The sequence below is a fragment of the Colobus angolensis genome, unplaced genomic scaffold (genome assembly GCF_000951035.1).
Source record: "Colobus angolensis palliatus isolate OR3802 unplaced genomic scaffold, Cang.pa_1.0 Scaffold543, whole genome shotgun sequence".
NCBI lineage: Eukaryota > Metazoa > Chordata > Mammalia > Primates > Cercopithecidae > Colobus > Colobus angolensis.
The window spans coordinates 1644833-1663854 of NW_012118966.1; the positions used below are offsets into that span (position 1 = coordinate 1644833).

The 19022-nt window shown below is 35.2% G+C and overlaps 1 protein-coding gene across 2 annotated transcripts in view; it reads right to left on the reverse strand.

The window, feature by feature from the left end:
- The window catches only part of KITLG (KIT ligand), an 88251-nt gene that overhangs the window by 20431 nt on the left and 48798 nt on the right, over positions 1–19022 (reverse strand). Inside the window, exons 3-6 of one of the 2 annotated variants that reach the window (XM_011961268.1) lie at positions 17844–17906; positions 4409–4579; positions 2039–2195; positions 1244–1327 (exon numbers count right to left, since the gene is read on the reverse strand). In XM_011961268.1, the coding sequence (XP_011816658.1) occupies positions 1244–1327; positions 2039–2195; positions 4409–4579; positions 17844–17906 (475 nt within the window). The remainder of the gene's footprint in view (positions 1–1243; positions 1328–2038; positions 2196–4408; positions 4580–17843; positions 17907–19022) is intronic. The other variant, XM_011961269.1, reaches the window with a different exon arrangement.

Sequence of the window (19022 nt, forward strand, 5' to 3'; positions counted from 1 at the left end):
GCTTGTAATTAGCAGAAATAGTTTAAAATCAATGATCTAATTTTTCCACTTTGAAAGGCTAGAAAAAGCGGAGTAAATGAAACACAAAGCAAATGGAAGGAAATAATAAAGATTAGAAATCAATGAAATATAAGCAGAGAATTTAAGAAGACAGAGTTGCTTCTTTGAAAATTTAATAAAATCCATAGTTAGTAAGAAAGCCCTTAATTGACTAACACACAAAGAGGGCCGCAGTCCCTTTTTGACACTTTCAGAACTGATATGTAATTTAGAATTTTAGGTTTTAGAAGATTCTGTCCTGCAAATAATGTATAACACATACTATCCCCAATGAATCCTGGGTAGCATCCTGTAATCAAATAAATTAATATTTCATTAGTAAAATATATATTCACTTTTAGAAAGAAAATCGCTTCAGGTCAGGTTTTGCTGGCAACGAATTCCAAAATAAGTAAATTGCATTTTAGAGGTTTTTTTTAAAAAAACATTTCGCATTGTAACAAGCTATTATGAATTAGTAATGAATTGCTACTTAGTTTCATGGACAGGTCTTCTAAGTCCCTGAACAAATGACAGTGCCCCATTTGTAAGTCTTAAGGGATGACCTTTTTAGCTTAGATCACAAGATTGTTTTTTTTCTTCCCGCACCTTCCATGAGGCCAGAGAGTATTCAGTAAATACAATAACCTTTATAATGACCTTTGCCTGGATTTTAAAAGAAAACTGGGTTCTTGGCCAAAGAGGACAGACATTTCAGAAAAATAAGTCTATTGTTGTCAAACATATAATTCTGTAGTAAAATAACAAAATCATCAAATTTCAAAATGCACAAAATGCACAATAGTAAATACTGATATACACAAAACTGAAATATCTTTGGAATTCTATACGACCAGCACTTATACACTCAATTTTAAACTTCTGTTTTTGTCAGGCACATTCCACACAGAATATATTTTAATGATTCAACAAAAAGCATAAATCATATTTCTAAAATGAATTTTATGTCTTATTTAAAATAACCTTAGCAGAAAATTTATTGGCCTAATTCTCTAAACATTATCTCCAGCTCTAGGGAAATTCAAATCTACAAACTTAAGTCTCAGGAAGGCCGTAAAAGGAATAACAGTAACAGAACAGTATCAATAGTAATAAGTGTAGAAGTTTCCTTGAAAGCCCATGCAATACTCCTATAGGTGCTAATTGGAGCCATGCATGCATTAAATCAGATATATGTACTTACTATTACTGCTACTGCTGTCATTCCTAAGGGAGCTGGCTGCAACAGGGGGTAACATAAATGGTTTTGTGACACTGACTCTGGAATCTAAATAGAAAGCAATAATGTGTCAGTGTTATATGGTGATTTGTATGACTTATAGAGTCCCTGAAAGGTGAAGTGTAATACCAGATTACTTGCCAGGTCTGCTTCCCAAATCTAGAGTATTCAGCTCTTATTTATTTCATACTGGGTCCTGCTATTCTATTTTACTAAGAAATTCACCATTGTCACCTTGTAGAACAAATACTTATTGAATAAATATGTTAATAAATACAAATGATGACACATCGATGGTAATTTCTTATTAAAAAAGAAAGCCATGAATCCAGGTTTGTATTACAGAGACCCAGTAAAGGGAAAAGAGAGTCTCAATACAGAGTAACTGGGGAGGATAAGAATTTGTGACTTCAGAATTAGATCCTTAAGAAAAAAATTTGAGAAGGAACATTAAGTAGACTGGAGGTACAGAATAATATAATTGTAATTACTGGCAAATATTAGATGAGAAAAGGTATGAGTGGCCATCTCATATATTGTTTACTCACAAACAGCTCACTAATTTGAAATTGATGAATATTCCTTTGGCTTGGAAACCAAAAAATCTACAATCATTAGTTTCTTCTGTGCTATTGATATTTTATTAGACATACATGCACATTATCTTGCTACAGCTAAACACAGAGGTAGACTCTTACTATATAGGGAAGATTTAAGTTTGTTGTTTGCATTTGAACTGGAAATGCTTACATGTCTTACCTTTCTCAGGACTTAATGTCGAAGAAATCACACAATCACTAGTTTCAGATGCCACTACAAAGTCCTTGAAGGCATCAATGGATCTATTAAAAATTCTAAAGAATTCTTCAGGAGTAAAGAGCCTGGGTTCTGGGCTCTTGAATGATTTTTTTAGATCCTAGAACAACAAAAAAAATAGGATTACATTTTTCAAATAGTCTTTAGACTCAACTGAGGTCAAGATAATGGACTATAAATATGTCCTTCAAAGATTAAAGTATTTGGACTCTTACAACTAGCACTTTTAGATGGTTGTTTCAATGTATGTAATCCAAATTGGTAATGTAGGGTAGTGATCTCAGTGGGATCACAAGTTGAATCTGGGGCAGTGAACACAATGTCATGGCAAATAAAAATAATAATAATAATAATAACCTTAAAAACAAACTGGGGATATTTTTCTTTAGAGATGCTTATTAAAAACATGAGGGTTTATTTTTAAAAGACCCCTCCATTACAAGAGATTCTAGTCTTCAGAAAAAAAAGAGACCTCTCCATAATGCATGCTCTAATATCCAAAAATTAGAAAGTCAGATGATACTAAATATTGGCAAGGGAACTATTATATACTGCTGAGATAATGTAAGTTGGTACATTTGATATTATCCAGTAAAGTTAGACATGTGCCCCTCCTGTGACTCAGAAATTCCATTCTCAGGTAAATACCCTAGTGAAACTATTGCACATATATATCATCAGACATATAAAAAGGTTTTTTGCAGCAATATCTGTATCACTTATGTCAATCAAAAGAGAGTGGCTTAATAACTAGTGATACATTGAATTAGTGGAGTTCAGTTCAGGAGAAGGTTAACTACAGCTATATGCTTTAGAGTGGATACATCTTCTGAACCTAAAGCTGAGTGAAAGAAGCAAGTCCCAAAATAATAAAAATGGTATGATTAATTGATATAAAATTAATATAAAATTCCCCAAAGCAAATCAAAGCTATGTTGTAGGGATGCATAATGGATTATAAAGAAAAGTAGGTAACCGAAATAAACAACTATCTGTCACTTACTATGGACTATTCTAAGTGCGTTATATAGATTAACTCAATCTCCAAAACAACTGCGAAATATCATTGGTAACTCCTGGGTTCCCACCAAAGTGTCATGATTAGTAAATGCACATTCTGTGTTGTTTGCAGTGTTCCTCCCAACATCACCATTGACCTAACTCATTTACCTAACTTATCTTTAAGGCTCTAATGCATATGTTATTTCTTTTGTGACACCTTGTGTGATATATTCTTTTTGTGACCTCTACTTCTTTTGAATGCTGTCAGCACACTATATGCAGTAGTAATATGAAAGAGTGGTTAACACTACATTCTGACTTTGGAAATTAGAAAATAAAACAATAGAAAGATTAAAGGTAGTGATTGGATTATTAGTATGGTAAGAATTATAAGATTGGAGAGCAGAAATAGGATTGATGTTGGCTCTTACAGAGTAGCTGGAATTTAGATGGGACACAGGAAAAAAGCATTTAGGTATTAAGGTACAGAATCCTGTTTAAAACTTTGAATTTAAACTTACAGAAGTCTCCTAAGCTAATCTTTGGCCATTTGAACTGTATACCAAATCAGGTCTCCTAAGCATGATTCTGCTATAGACACAGTGTGATAAAAAAAGTCACATTTTATTAATATTTATTTTGCTCAGTATGGTATTAAAGTACTCATGACAAATCACCTAATGTCAACCCTGTTAGATGAATTCTGGCATTGTCCCCACTTTAAATATAAAGAAAGTGAGGTACAAAGAAGTTATGCTCACAGAACTCATTAGTGACAGAGCCAGAATTTAAACTTCAATATCTCACTCTTATTTTCTGGAGTACACTGCCTATTCCATGTGTCATGCCCGTATCCTGAAGTTGGGGATGATCAGTTATCCAATGACTCTGAGGAGCCAAAATATATTTCTTTGTTGTGATCTATGGGGTGATTACATTATGGATAAAAGGACAGGGATATGTGTCTATTACAGACAATTTTCCATTTAAATGAACACTTGTAACTTAACAGGAAGATTTTGAGGACTTCACTTATGAAAGATGAAGATAAAGGCAGGACTGATTTTGCATTGTAATGTAAATAAGTGTTATTTTTATATTAGATGACAATATTTAAGTCTGAATGCACACTTCACTATTGCACTATAACTGCAAATACTTGTTTTCTTTGCTCATCTGAACAAGATTTTTAAATTTGAAGTTTATATAATCAAAATATCATAAAGGTGCCTCATTTTCCCCAACAGCACCAAGAAGCATGGGTTTTTAGAGAAGAGTAATGAAAAATAATCCCAATGAACACAAAGTTACCTTAGATGAGTTTTCTTTCACGCACTCCACAAGGTCATCCACTATATTCACAAGTTTGTCTATGATGGAATAATTACTCAAGCCTTCAGAAATATTTGAAAACTTGTCCAGAAGATCAGTCAAGCTGTCTGACAATTGTACTACCATCTCGCTTATCCAACAATGACTTGGCTGCAAGATATGAAAAAGGAAACAAAACAGCTATTTTAATAAGTGCCATAAAACTCGGAGTACTCTTCAAAGCTATCATTTTAGTCACTCAAGTGATTCTCCTTCCTCAGCCTCTCGAGTAGCTCGGATGACAGGTGCCCGCCACCATGCCTGGCTACTTTTTTATTTTTAGTAGAGACGAGCTTTCAACATGTAGGCCAGGCTGTCTCAAACTCCTGCCCTCAAATGATCCGCCCATCTCAGCCTCCCAACGTGCTGGGATTACAGGCATGAACCACTGTGCCTGGCCAGATTTTTAAAATTAATATACATTACTTAAAGTATTGTAAAAGGAGGAGAGGGTCTATTGTAACAGGAAGAGAAGGGATTAGTGTGACAGGAGGAGGAGGGACTATTGTAATAGGAGGAGGGACTCCTGTAACAGGAGGAGGAGGTTGTAAGTTACATACTTTATATGATTTTTAACGTGTTATCCTTTCTTTTATAAATATCTTTTAAGTGGAAACTCTGATGTATTTTGAACTCTGCTGAAATGCTGCAGTGACAAAAATAAGATTATTATTAGGAATAGCTAACATTGAATTGGCTCATTAAAAGCATAAATAATTTAATAGAACTTGTAACAAAAATATTGTACTCAGAGTAATTGATGTCATGTAAAATAAATCAAACTACTAAGCTTTATTTCTCTATTTACCAGCAGAATATCTCTGTGGGAAAAGTCAAGTCTTTTATTTATTTATTTATACTTTAATTTTTTACAGAGACAGGCTCTCTCTCTGAGTCCTGGGCTGTAGTGCAGGGGTGCAATCACGGTTCATGTTTCACTGCAACATTGAATTTCTGGGCCCAAGTGATCTTTCCACTTCAGCCTCCCAAGTAGCTGGCACTACAAGGCGCATGCTACCAAATCTGGCTAATTTTTAAATTTTTCTATATAAATGGGGGTCTTGCTTTGTCGCCCAGGCTGCTCTTGAACTCTTGGCCTCAAGAAATCCTCCCTCTTCAGCATTCCAAAGTGCTGGGATTATAGGCGTGAGTCACTGCATCTGGCTCAAGTCATTCATTTATTCTAAAGTATAGAAGGGACCACTTTATATTCATTTAACAGAACAGTTTTACTTAATATAATACAGCCAAAAAGGAAACAGGTTTATCTGCAGATAGGTAAGCCCCAATTCCTGGAACCATTAAATGCCATTCAAAACTTTTAGGATTGTTGGCTCTGGCTTCAGATAAGAAGGGTAAACAAATCTCAACATGGGAATTTAGTTCGAGTGGCCACGGCAACTCGTCATAACTAAGTTCTCAAAGAATATGTGTTTCCAAAGTATGTGCAGAATAGAGTCTTTGTTTTGTTAAATCAATGCTTATTTCAAGCACATGCAAGTTCCTACTTGCATCATTATCAGGTCTCTTTCAAAGCTGTCAGTCTTTCCTTGGATGCTGAATTGCTCTGCAAGTTTCTCTCCTTTTAGAGAGTGATAATTCCTTATAGACAGTCAGCCCTATCAACAATGAACAGATTTCCTAGGATACAGAGCACAGCATACACTGTAAATGCTATTTGAATAGTATTTATGTGATAGAGTAGCTTTCACCAATTCATTCCGTTGAAATTGTGCAAATTTTTCTAACAATGAAATTCCAGGTATTAATCTCTTAGGACTCTATTTCCTCACTTTATGAATATGCTTGCCTAGGATCTCTGGCAAATAAGAACCAAAATGAAATTCCCTTGTTTTGAATTAAGACATTCCTTTAGTTTCTGTGGTAGTTGTCTTATATGAATGGGTACTTTGTTCCTTTCGCCTTTTTTGTGTGTGTGTGGTTAAAGTAGAGAAGATTTTGTTGATTTGTTTCTTATTTTTAAGCTGGGGAATTCTAGGGTACTTACTGCCACTTCTGTTGATCACTGTTTTCAACTGAACTCTATGTTTACATTTTATATTCTAAGTTCCTATTTAGCTATTACCCTACCTCCTCCCATTTTCACATACCTAAATCAACAGTGTAAACAATCAACTCTTTCCAGTAAAATTTCCAACCCCAATCTTGTGCTTTCTTAGAGTTAAACCATGGAAATTCCACAATCTAATCCTACTCTAATGTTTGCCTTTCTAAAGTCATGAACAATTTGTTGATACTTGATAAAAACTACGTGCCTATGCAGCCGAAAAATCGTATATTTCTAAAACCCTGGCAATAACATTTCATTCATTTTTTATTTTTGCTTGTGTTATTATTTCTTTGGAAAAGGCTGAATCATAAATTCAAAGTTCTATTTTTCAGTAATTTGTTTAACCAGGTATATATTGGCTTTTTAAGATTCTTGAGTTTATCAAAGATAAAATGAAGGTAAACAAATAATATTAAATGTCAGTTTTGATCTGCCTGCTTGTAAGAGAGGAAACTAGTTTTGACTGCTTTGCCTTAATAAACGACATTATCACTGTTTCTTATTTTTCAGAGACATTTTAAACTTAAATATTTTTATATAAATATTTACTCAATGATATTCATTAGAAGAAAGTAGGATATAATGTTCTCTCTTTCACTGGAAAATATAAAGGATTAAGAAAATCGGCGGTCATACAGGATGTCAAAGGTGACACAAATAGCAGCTTTTAAATTCTTGAAGTGCATGTACAGTAATTTGATGCTTTATTCATCTGTACGTGTAGTTTCCAAATGAAGAAATATATAGATTCTGCTTTGAGTGTAAAAACTTTTTTCTTGACTCCACGCTCTCAATTTCTTACCTCCTTTCTTGATAGCTTCTGTCTTATGTTTTCTTGGTTTATTATAGCAGCTCTAGCTAGGACTACTAAAAACATGTGCTTTCTATCCCTGTGTACTTATAACATGTATGATTCTAGAATCCAAACTGACTCAATGATATTGAATCAATATGCTTGAGCTGCTAGCATGTCACTACCACTGACAATTCAGTTAAAAACTGTGAACTTCCTTAGGAATTTTAAAGTACCATGAACACCAAATCAGTGATCTCACTAAATGATTAAATAAAATGTATCATTTAAAATGAATAAAATTAAAAGTATTCTAAACATAACAAGAAATATGATTGTTTCCAAAGACCAACAACAGAAATGCATGCACATTCTAAAACTAAGCATAAATTTTTAAAAGGTAATATATTAATTCCACAAAACATGTGACACAGAATCTCTGTAGTTTCAGAACCAGTAAATTTGAGAAACTGGCTGAAATAAACCATGTGTTTTAAAATCATCCTGGGGACTTGCTAATTCTGGCATGCTTGCTCCTCTCCATCTCCTGCCTCATTCAGGAAGCTGTGCTGGTTTATTAGGTGAAATAATTTGACACATTATTCCGCATTGGTATTAGATGCACAGTCTTTTTTTTTTTTTTTTTCTTTTTCTGAGACATAGTCTTGCTCTTGTCGCCCAGACTGGTGTGCAATGGCGTGATTTCAGCTCACTGCAACCTCCGCCTCCTGGGTTCAAGCGATTCTCCTGCCTCAGCCTCCTGAGTAGTTGGGATTACAGGTACCCGCCATCACACCCAGCTAACTTTTGGTATTTTTAGTAGAGATGGGATTTCACCATGTTGGCTAGGCTGATCTTGAAGTCCTGACCCCAGGTGATCCACTCACCTTGGCCTCCCAAAGTGTTGGGATTACAGGCGTGAGCCATCGCGCCCGGCCCAAAGACAGTCTTTAAGAACAGTCACAGTAAGATTTATGGAATAAGAAGCTGAAAGTAGACAAAACATACTATAACACTTCTTCACTGATGCACTTTACACTACTTTCCATTTGGTAGCTATTCACAGAGAGATATCTATGTGCTTTCTTATAGGGCCTAAAGCTAGTATCTACCCAGAGAGAGCATTCTTTTCACAGGAGTTGGTGAAATACCAATTAGGGATTCTCAGAGAGAAAAGCCTGGCTCATAAACTATGAGGTTTCTAAGAATATTTACAAGGAGTATTCACCCAACCTTCTAATCCGATTGATCTAATTACCGGCATTACTGCCCAGTTTGTTTTTGTTTTACTTTCTTTAATTTGTGTCAAACTTCAGTCTCGCTGGAATTAGACATAAGCATGCCTAGGGCACAAAGCATGCCTTTCTATTTGTGCTTTCAGCATCTACTTCTGGGATGAGAAATCAAAATTTAGAGCCATGTCATCAGAATCACCAGAATTTCAGGTCTAGAAGGAATACTGAGGACCAGTCTCACCAACTGCATAAGTGGGAAAATCAAGGCCTAGAGCAGTGAAGTGTCTCGTTCCAGGTTACATAACAAATTTACACAGAAACACGAGAAACCAGGACTCTAGATCCTCATTTTGTTCTAGTAGCCATGAGAATAGTGAAAGCACATACAACTGACGTGTTTTTTTCTGCTGAATTCATATGACTCATGTGGTCTCACGTCTGGACCAGACACAATGATTCTTAGGCTCAATTAAGAAATCTCTTGGGAATAGAACTGGTTCTTTCTGTTTCATTTCAATTAATCCAGAGTCATACCAATGAAGGTAAATTTCTCTGAGGAATCCTGACAATTGCCATTTGTAGACTTTATTTACTGTTCTTTTGGTTTTTATCCTTGTGGCTAGAAAGCTGACATTCTACTCTCAAACATTCCATGGGCAGGCAAATTTAAAACTTTCCTATAAAAGCACTTTGCAAAATATTGCATGTTCATGTTGCCAGTGTAGTCTCTGAAATCTTAACTTCTCTTTGGATAAGCTGGGTTTTGTAATGATTTATTTTAGTCCTCTCCCTAAACAATTAATTTGGGTCTTCAGTGTTCACTTTAGACATCCTGTTTGAATTAAAGTGATGTAGAAACCTCAATCTGATTAAGATGGAAATCAACCAAAGCACTCTAAATACCTGTTATTTCCCAGGGCAGACCTATAAATGGCCCCTAGGCCAGACCTAAAATAGAAAAGTGAAGGAACAGCACAGGGATTTGGGGATTGAGGGCAGCAACGATGAACCAGAGGCCCAGTTTTTAGTCCCAACTCTGTCAATTCACTTTGTGATTTCAGGAAAGTCATTTAACCTATTCAGGACTTCAGTTTCTCCATCTGTAAAACAAAGGGGCCTGTCTAATTGGTGCTGGCCAATATGGGAATCCCACTATCCATCTATAGCTCCTCTCACTCAAAATGCATCGAATGTGACTGCAGAGCTAAAATTTTCATTTTACTTAACTATAATTTCTTTAAATTGAAAAGTCAATAATATCACCCTATTTAGAGGCTGGAAAACTTTTAAGTATGTTTGGAAAAAACAGAAATGTAACTATCTTTTCAATGGTAAATTTTATTTAAAAAAATCTAAATATAGAATAACTATTTCTAATGAAAATTTATTATATGAACTATAATATGTTGCCAGTGCAAAACACACTGTGGATTTTGAATAATATGAAAAATATAAAATACTCCATTAATAATTTTTATATTGATTTTAAAGTGAAATGACAATCAGATACATGGGGCTAAATACATTTCATTGCACTTAATTTCAGCTGCTCATTTTTATTTATTTACTGTTTTAGTGTGGCTACCAGACAATTAAGATTATGAATGTGGCTTCCATTGTATTTCTATCAGACAATAATGGCCTAGATAATCTGAACAGTATCTTAATATAATCACTTATTAGGAAGAGGGCACCCTGTACTGTAGTAGAATATACAAAAGAACTACTTAAAATAGCATTTAATGTCACATTTTATTCATTCAATTAACATTTTATGCTTATTCCTTTTAAATAAATTCTTATTACATGGAAGATCGAGGTAGATAAATAGTTGAGTACAAGTGTCTATTTGGCTGATGTCTATTTTCATAGGGAGAATGCCACATTATAGGAGTGGAGTCTCAGAATCCATGCTTACAAACAGTGAACTTTCCCTGTAGCCACAGTTGATGGGATGGTGGTAGACACCTGTCTTGGATGGACCAATCAGAAAGTTCCTCCCCAAAATTGGTATTGATCATTAGAAACTGATAATTAGTCTCTGAGTAGGGCTGAAATTGGAATATGTAAATCTGGCAGCTCTTGGGCAGTTACATTCTACCAAGTGATTGGAACAAAGGAGAAAAAAATCTGCACAAAAAGAATGAGGCAGAGACACAGAGGTTCAGAGATGGAGAAGGAAAAACTCATAGTTCCCGATCCTGGTTCCAGTCTTTTCATGAGGCCTGTTGCATCCATGCCCTTAGGTGACATGCTATTCTTTACTGTCCTTATAATGGGACTTTTACTATTAGTGAAAACCACAGGAGTCTAAACTAATAAGATGGGCTCCTTCAAGATTTGGAAAACTAGCATTTTTGCCAAGAGTTAAATGTTTATTCATAACTATTTTTTGAGGAGCGACTATATGCATTGGATTGTCTAAAGAATGGTGAGGAGATACATAGGAGTAAAAGATTTCAACCTTGCTCCGTAGATAGTCAAAATATAGTAGAAAGAGAACACAACAACAAAATAATAATGATGGTATCTGACAATTATTATATGCACACCACAACTCATATTTTTTGTATTTTAATTATTACTCACAACAATACTTTGAGACAATTATATAACACTTAAAATATTAAGTTCTATGTAAGCAATATATGATCATGTACCCAAGATGAATAGCTTCTGGACAAATTCCATAGAAGTCACAAGATAATAAACTGTAAGACAGGGACCACGTAGCAGGTGCAATGTTAGTGTTGCTGACCACCAAGCCCCAGCATCAATCAAAACACTCAGCACAGAGTAGATGTGATGCCAATTTCACCTGATCAAATGATACAGGGGAGAGAAAGTGTGGTCTGAAAGAGCAGAAAATGACCTTGTGTGAAAGAGAAATCTTAAACTGACCTTGGAGGAGATGACCACTAAGATGGTTTAAGCCCCAAGATTCTGCATGATTCTGTGAGTAGAATTTGGGTAAGTGGATGGGAGAAGAAAGGGCATCCTGAGAACAAGCACTGATTTTAGGAGGCCGTAATGCATGTGGCTGAGGTTGGAAGTTTGTGTTGGGGAATAATGGGTATTCAGATGAGCTGGTTAGGGTAGGGCAGGATTACGAAGAGTCATGAACATCAGGTTCAGGAATTTGGCTCTCAGCCTTTAGTAAAGGGAAACAATAAGCAGGTTCTTGAATACAAAAATGACCAATTAAAGCAGTAGAACAGAGGGCTTAAAGAAGCTGTGATTCCCCAAAATTGCATAATACAATTCTTACACCTAAAATCTTTCAAAAAATGCACACTCATCTAAAAGAAGATAATGTTGCAGTACAGAAACTGTGTGATGAGTTATAGGCGCTCACCACATCATCATAACCTTGTGAACTATACTCAGTTCAAATCTGTGCCTCAAGAAAATTATAAATGATTATATACTAGGGAACTTTTCTTCTTCTTTCCTTTCTTCACTTTCTTTCAGCAAATATTCATTAAATGCCTATGGGCATCCATGAGCCACTGAGAATCTAATGCAGAGCAAAAAGAATATAGTTCCTACCTTCGTGAAGTTTACAGGTTGGTGGAAGATTATCCATTAAATCATCCCACAAATACATCCAAAACTGCTACTCTGAGGAGTGTTATGAATAGTTTCCAATAGAACAATTTGGTTTCATCAAAAATCAAAACTGAAATCTAAAAGAATCAGGTGTTACCTAGAAAAAAGAACCAATCAGGATTCCAGGTACAGAGAAAGCCAGGCAAGAAGATATGTGGCAGCAAGGAACCCGTAATGATAAAGGAAGAAAAAGGATATGGAAAGGTAAGGTGCCAGATCAGTATAGTCTTTTTTTTTTTTCAGATGGAGTCTTGCTCTGTCGCCCAGGCAGGAGTGCAGTGGCCCAATCTCAGCCCACTGCAAGCTCTGCCTCCCGGGTTCATGCCATTCTCCCGCCTCAGCCTTCTGAGTAGCTGGGACTACAGGTGCCCACCACCACTCCCGGCTAATATAGACAGGATGGTCTCAATCTCCTGACCTCATGATCTGCCTGTCTTGGCCTCCCAAAATTCTGGGATTACAGGCGTGAGTCACCTTGCCCAGCTAGATCACTATAGTCTTGGAGGCCTTGTTGAAGTAGCTCCTTTTCCTGTTTCCTAAGAGCAACAAAAAGCCACTCAATGAATATAAAGAAGGAGGAACGAAACGATTGGATGTATTTCTTTTTAAATCACTCTGTCTATTCAGGAAGAACCAAAACATCAAATAATAAATCCTGAGGTATCAAAGAAAATGGAAAGAGCCCAGAGGTAAGTAACAAGGCCAGGTAAAAGAAGATGAGAATAGCCAAGAAGTGAAATTGTGCATACCTGAGGAAGGGTACTGAAGAGGGAAGAAGGCTGGAAGGCTTACTGTTAGAGTAGCATCACATACTGCCAATCTCTTCCACATTTAGCTGTGCCTTTAAAAACTCTGAATGAAAAACTGACAATGATAGCAAAGATTGGTTCAGGTAAGTATAATCAATAGATGCTAAATCTGTGGGAGAAACTTTGATAAGGAGAAGGATTGCTTACATGGCCTTAAAGTGTCTCTCCAAAATTGTGAATGAGTAAATACACATAAATAGTTGAACACCTTAACCAGATGATCAAAACAAACAGCACCACGAGGAGAAGATGGACTTTGTGTGCCTCTGGATGTGATAACCTGAGCACAAATCATCACTTATGTAGTGTTGTCACTTGAATTGCATAAACGCCACAGAAGCATTAAGAAACATCAATCAAATGTTGCAAAGAGAAACACTTTTCTTAAAGGGGAGGACTGTCTCATTCAAAAATATCAGTGCCATAAAGACAAAGAAAGCCTGAGGAACTCTTAAAGGAGACTAGAGAGACAGGATGTAGTAGCTTCTCATTGCTGCTATAACAAAGTACTACAAACTTGGTGGCTTAAAGCAGCACAAATTTGTTATTTTACAGTTCTGGAGGTCAGAATTTTAAAATAGGTCTGAATAGGCTAACATCAAGGTGTTCATTAGGGCTGTGCTTCTTTTGGATGCTCTAAAGGAAAAATCATTTTCTTTGCCTTTTCCAGCTTCCAGAGGCCGCATGCATTCCTTGACTTGTGAATCCCTCTTCCATCTTCGAAGCCAGCAGTGTAATATTTTCAAATCTCCCTCTCTGGCTCTGAAACGCTTGCCTCCCTTTTATAAGTACTCATGTAAATCAGAGTGGGACCACCCAGATAATCCAAAATAACTTTTTCAGTTATAAATCCTTAATTTAATTATATCTGCAAAGTCCTTTGTACCATGTCAGGTAATATATTCCCAAAACAAGGCATCTTTGGAAGTCATTATTTACATAGTATCAAAATGAAAATTACGATCCTAAATAGGATCTTATACTGAAGGAAAAGAAATGAAAAAAAAAAAAAAAGGCTAAATTGAAATACAGACCTAGATTTAAGTACTATAATTACTGTAAAATTTATTGAAGTTGCAAATGTACTGTGTTTAGGTAAGAAAACACCCCTTACATAGGAAATATACACTGAAGTATTTAAGAGTAAATGGCCATGTATATGTCAGTATACAACTTATTCAAGAAGTTCAGAAACATAATAAAACACACATGTATACATAGAAAGAAAGCAACTGATAAAGCAAATGAGGCAGAATGTTAAAAATGGGTGAAATTGGTAAATCTGGATTAAAGGACACAGGGGTGTTCTTTAAATATTCTTGCAACTGTTTTGTAAATTTAAAATTATTTGCAAATAAAAAACTAAAAGAAAACTGATGAATATACACTTTAAGCAAAAATTGAAGAAGGAATAAGACATAGCATTAGGTAGCATAATAGGTGACACAGTTAATAAAAATGTCTGTTTCAAAATAACTAAAAGAGTGGAATTGGAATGTTCCTAACACAACAAAATGATAAAGTTGAGCTGACGAATATTCCAGTTACTCTGATTTGATCATTACACACTCTATGCTTGTATCAAAATATCATGTGCACCCCATAAATATACACAATTCTGAAGTTTGTAAGTAATAGACTGAGAAAGTAATGTTTTTATGATAACATTACTAGTAAATGTAAAAGACCAGAAATATCTATGTATTCTTGAAGGTTAGGAAATTAAAGGAAATTTTAACAGTCCAGCAATATAACAGTTTCAAAGAGTTTAAAATAGCATTGGTGATTACCGTTAGATTTAAACACTAAGTGGCTGATCACACCCTGCTATTTGTGAGAGAGAATCTGCTAGGTAATTTTCTAAGAAGGACCTTGGAAAAGTGAACTCCCTTTTCCAGGAGAATTTAGCTGATTTTTTTTTAAACAAAAGAAAAATAAAAATAAAAAATAAAAGTATATTCTATTCTAGAGCTTTCTTCTGCCCAGTGCCCATTGGCAGAATTTTATTGCTTTGGCCCAAGAGAATCTTTTTGGCACCCATTCCCACTCCACCCTCTATTGTTTAAAGACAAAAGATAAGGCAGCTGGGACTCTGACCACTTGCAAATAATCAGAGGCCTCCCCACTGGGAAACTCCTCTGGTCTTGGCAGAAATGAACATTTCAAAATGAAGGTAAAACAAAGGGTGAGACCCGTGGTTCTGCCCAATGCGCTAAGCATGGCCTTGTTTTTCTTGCCCACAGTGCTGGCCAAGAAGAACAGTGTTTCTCCAGTTGTGCCAGGACGGCATGCCAGAATCAAATAATAGCAGACTTTTCTCAATTACAGAAACAAGCACAAAATATGTGGCAGTGAATCAGCTTTATTTTCACAAGTTTGGCTCTTGCTATCACTAGCCAACATTGAAATCTATGATTTAGCACATTTTATGATTATACCAGCACAAAATATTCTATTTAGTTGTTTTCAGTTTAACATTTGTTTTTCAAAGAGCAGCAGGTTATCTTTGAGTGCTTGGCAATCACAATCCTAAATGCTGCTGCAGTCAGGAAGGATCTGGGGTGAGTCTTTATTACCAGAGGCTTCCCTTCAAACACTTTCCCTAAGTATTGTAATTATTTAGATTCTCACTTTCTGTAACCCAGGGTTAACCTAGGGATTTCTTTTTAAGACTCTTGTCACTTTCTAATTGTATAACCTTGGGCAAAATACTTTTGAGCTGTAAAGCTCAATATATCATTTGTAAAATAGGAATCATATCTTCCTCAGAGTTTTTCTAATCAGCCAAGAAAAAATTAATGTGTGAAATCATTTTGCAAATGGAAAAGATTTATAAAAATGCCACATAATACCCCCTTCCTGCCTTACCAATTACTAAACTTTTTGAACATAAGATCATCGCCTAATTGATGTGTGTTTGTTTCTTAAAGTGTCTGGTAAAGTGCTGGCTCCTGGTTAGTTTTTCCTAACTAAATACTTGCCAACTAAGTAATCAAATAATAAAATTAATTAACTTCCAGGCTGCTAATATTTTTCCATTTCTATTTCCAGAGAACTCCCCCTAACTCAACAGGATAGACATTGACCTAGGCTTGAGGATAAATGGCTCAACATGAAGATACATGTTCTAAGGAGTTCTAAAAAAACTTTAGGTAGTTCATGCTAAAATGCTTATGAATAAAAAGAAATGTAGCTTTGACATTCTCTTGAAATGACAGCCTTGTAGTCTTTGAAATGCATTTTAATCACAGGCACATAATGATATGCTTAAATTGGTAACAACTTTGATGGACTGATCCACAAAAATTGGTCAAAACTTAAAACAAGTTGCACAAAGTAGATGTATATAATAAGTTTTGGTAGATTATGGAAAGATGAGAGCTGTAGAGAAGAGAGTAACTCGAATGGTTTTAAATTTACTCAACAAACACAGTACAGTAGTTGAAATGAGTCAACATAAAACGACTTGTCAAAGCATGTTGAAAGATATAAGCAAACTTCAAAGTATAGAAGATTAACATAAAATTATTAAGTATTCAAAAAGTTCCATGTCTTATGTATGGGTGCATACACTGCAGTAAACATATAAGAGAATGCTTCTCCTGCTCTACATAACACCAGGGAATGCTGTCCACATTACAAGCCCTGAAAGCACACATTGGAATGAAAAAGTCCAGCTCAGAATAAGTGTTACCACTGAGAGACAAAGTGGGGATTAATGAAGATAGAGAATGAGCATACATAGGGCATTAGTTACATTTGTAATGTTTCATTATTAAAAAATATATTTGAAGCAAATATTACACAATGGTAAGGTTTGATAAGCTCTGTGATGGGTATACAGATATTACATTATTCTCTATGCTTGAAATATTTCTTAATGTATGAATTCTGATACTGTGTAACAAGAAAAATCATTAAAATTTCCTGGTTTCAGCAATAGAGTAGTATTTATAACAGTAAACACATACACTTGTTGTAAGGTTCTAAGAATCTATTGCACTGCTAGTAAATTCAGAGATAAAATATTTATAGGTCAGCTATGAAAAAGAATTTACATAAACTTACACTCAAGTCCTTTTTGGGGGGATGCTTAAGGAAAATGAGAAAATCTGTGGCTAGGCCTATAGAAGATAATTATATTTACTTTGGAAGTACAGATGGCCCTCTGTATCCATGGATTCAACCAACCGAAGATGGAAAATATTCAAACAACAAGAAAACATAAAACAAATTTTAAAAGCAGAGTATAACAATTATTTATGCAATATATGCATTATATTAGGTATTAGAATTAATTTAGAACTCATTTAAAGCACATGGGAGTTCCAGTGTGCCTTCCATGGGGAAAAATAAAAATTTGAAAATAAAGTATACAGAAGAATGTGCATAGGTTATATGCAAATACTATGCCATTTCATAGAAAGGACTTGAGTAACCTAGGATTTTGGTATCCTGACGGCGGAGTGAGTGGGGAGGATGGAGGGTTGGAAGGTGTCCTGGAGCCAATCCCCTAAGGATAGTGAAGAACAACTATACAGGTTTAGGACATATGTGCTGAAATGATCACTGATAAAGTTTAACAGTTGCTTAAGTGGGGGGGGGGTGGGAATTTATCTTTTCCAAAGATAAATTCTTCAAATCCTGACAATAAGCAAGCTCCTACATAGCATACATAGCAGCTAGTGTACTATCTCAATATGAATTATCCCATTTCTTCTTTATTCATCCCAGATGAAAAATTTAGCCAACAACTGACTGAGCCCATTGGGTATTAAGATAACATATGTTCAAAAGTAGTTTTGCATAATTCTTCTATGAGCTACTAAATTGAAACTCAGAAATGTAGTTTACATACCAAAACATCCATCCCGGGGACATATTTGAGGGTTATCATATAGTCTTTCGGAAGATTTGCCACCTACAGAGACAAAAAATAAAAATAAAAAAGAATTCCATAAGAAAATTCTTATACATCAATTAATCGTATTTGTAGTGCTTTGGAGAAAAGCATACAAAACTGCTGTGCTTTTTAAAGTTACCAATGAATTTCAATATTTACATGTATATTGATTTTTAATCCTTGATTTCCCTCTGTAATGAAAGGCACCCTTCAAAATAAAAAAGTGATAATGCTAATTTTTTGGACTCCAAATTCAGTTATGGCTGGCTAGGAATAACCTACTGAGTTTTGGAAACATGATCTTAATTTCAGCTTCCACCTGTGATCTTGGAATTCCCCTCCAGGACTATTTTCCTACTTGTTCCTCCACAGAATTAGTCATAAAATATATGCTTTTTATGTCAGTGGTTCTCAAAATGTGGCCTGCAAAGTGACATGCCAGCAATAGGGAACCTGTCAGAAATGCAAATTCTCAGGCCATGCCAGACCTACAGAATCTTACCTAACAAGTCCTCCAGGTGATTCCAATGTGCGCCCAAATTTGAGAACTACTATTTTATGTTGAACCTAAAAAATGACCACTGAAACTTCAAAAGAACAATGCTACTTACAAGATGCAAATGCTTTACAACAAATAATTTAGAAAGACTCAGTTTGTGATGTAATTTAATTCTCTTGTCTTGGGCTGAACATTTGAGAAGTCTCAAATATTTGCCTAGGTTCTTTTGAAGGCTTTAAATAATGTCTGACTTATTTACATCAGTCATTCTGGCATAAGGGAATAAGCAATAGATTTGGGACAAGGGAATCTGGGACAAGTCTAAACTCTGTACGTTGGTTCCTCTTATTTATAAAATAAAGATCAAGATACCTATGTCAAATGGTCATTTAGAATTAAGATAGATGAATGTGCCAAACACATTATAAATACTCAATCCATGTTCTTTACTGAGAATTATATTGGCAACTGACTTTGGAGGCATATAACCCTAGTAAGTTACAGAGTTCTAGGTTCTCTTCCTTCCTACATATTGTACTAACTTTGCTGTCCCCACCCTTCTCTTATATCACCATTAAAATTCCCAGATGAATAATTTAGCCAACAACTGACTGAGCCCATTGGGTATTAAGATA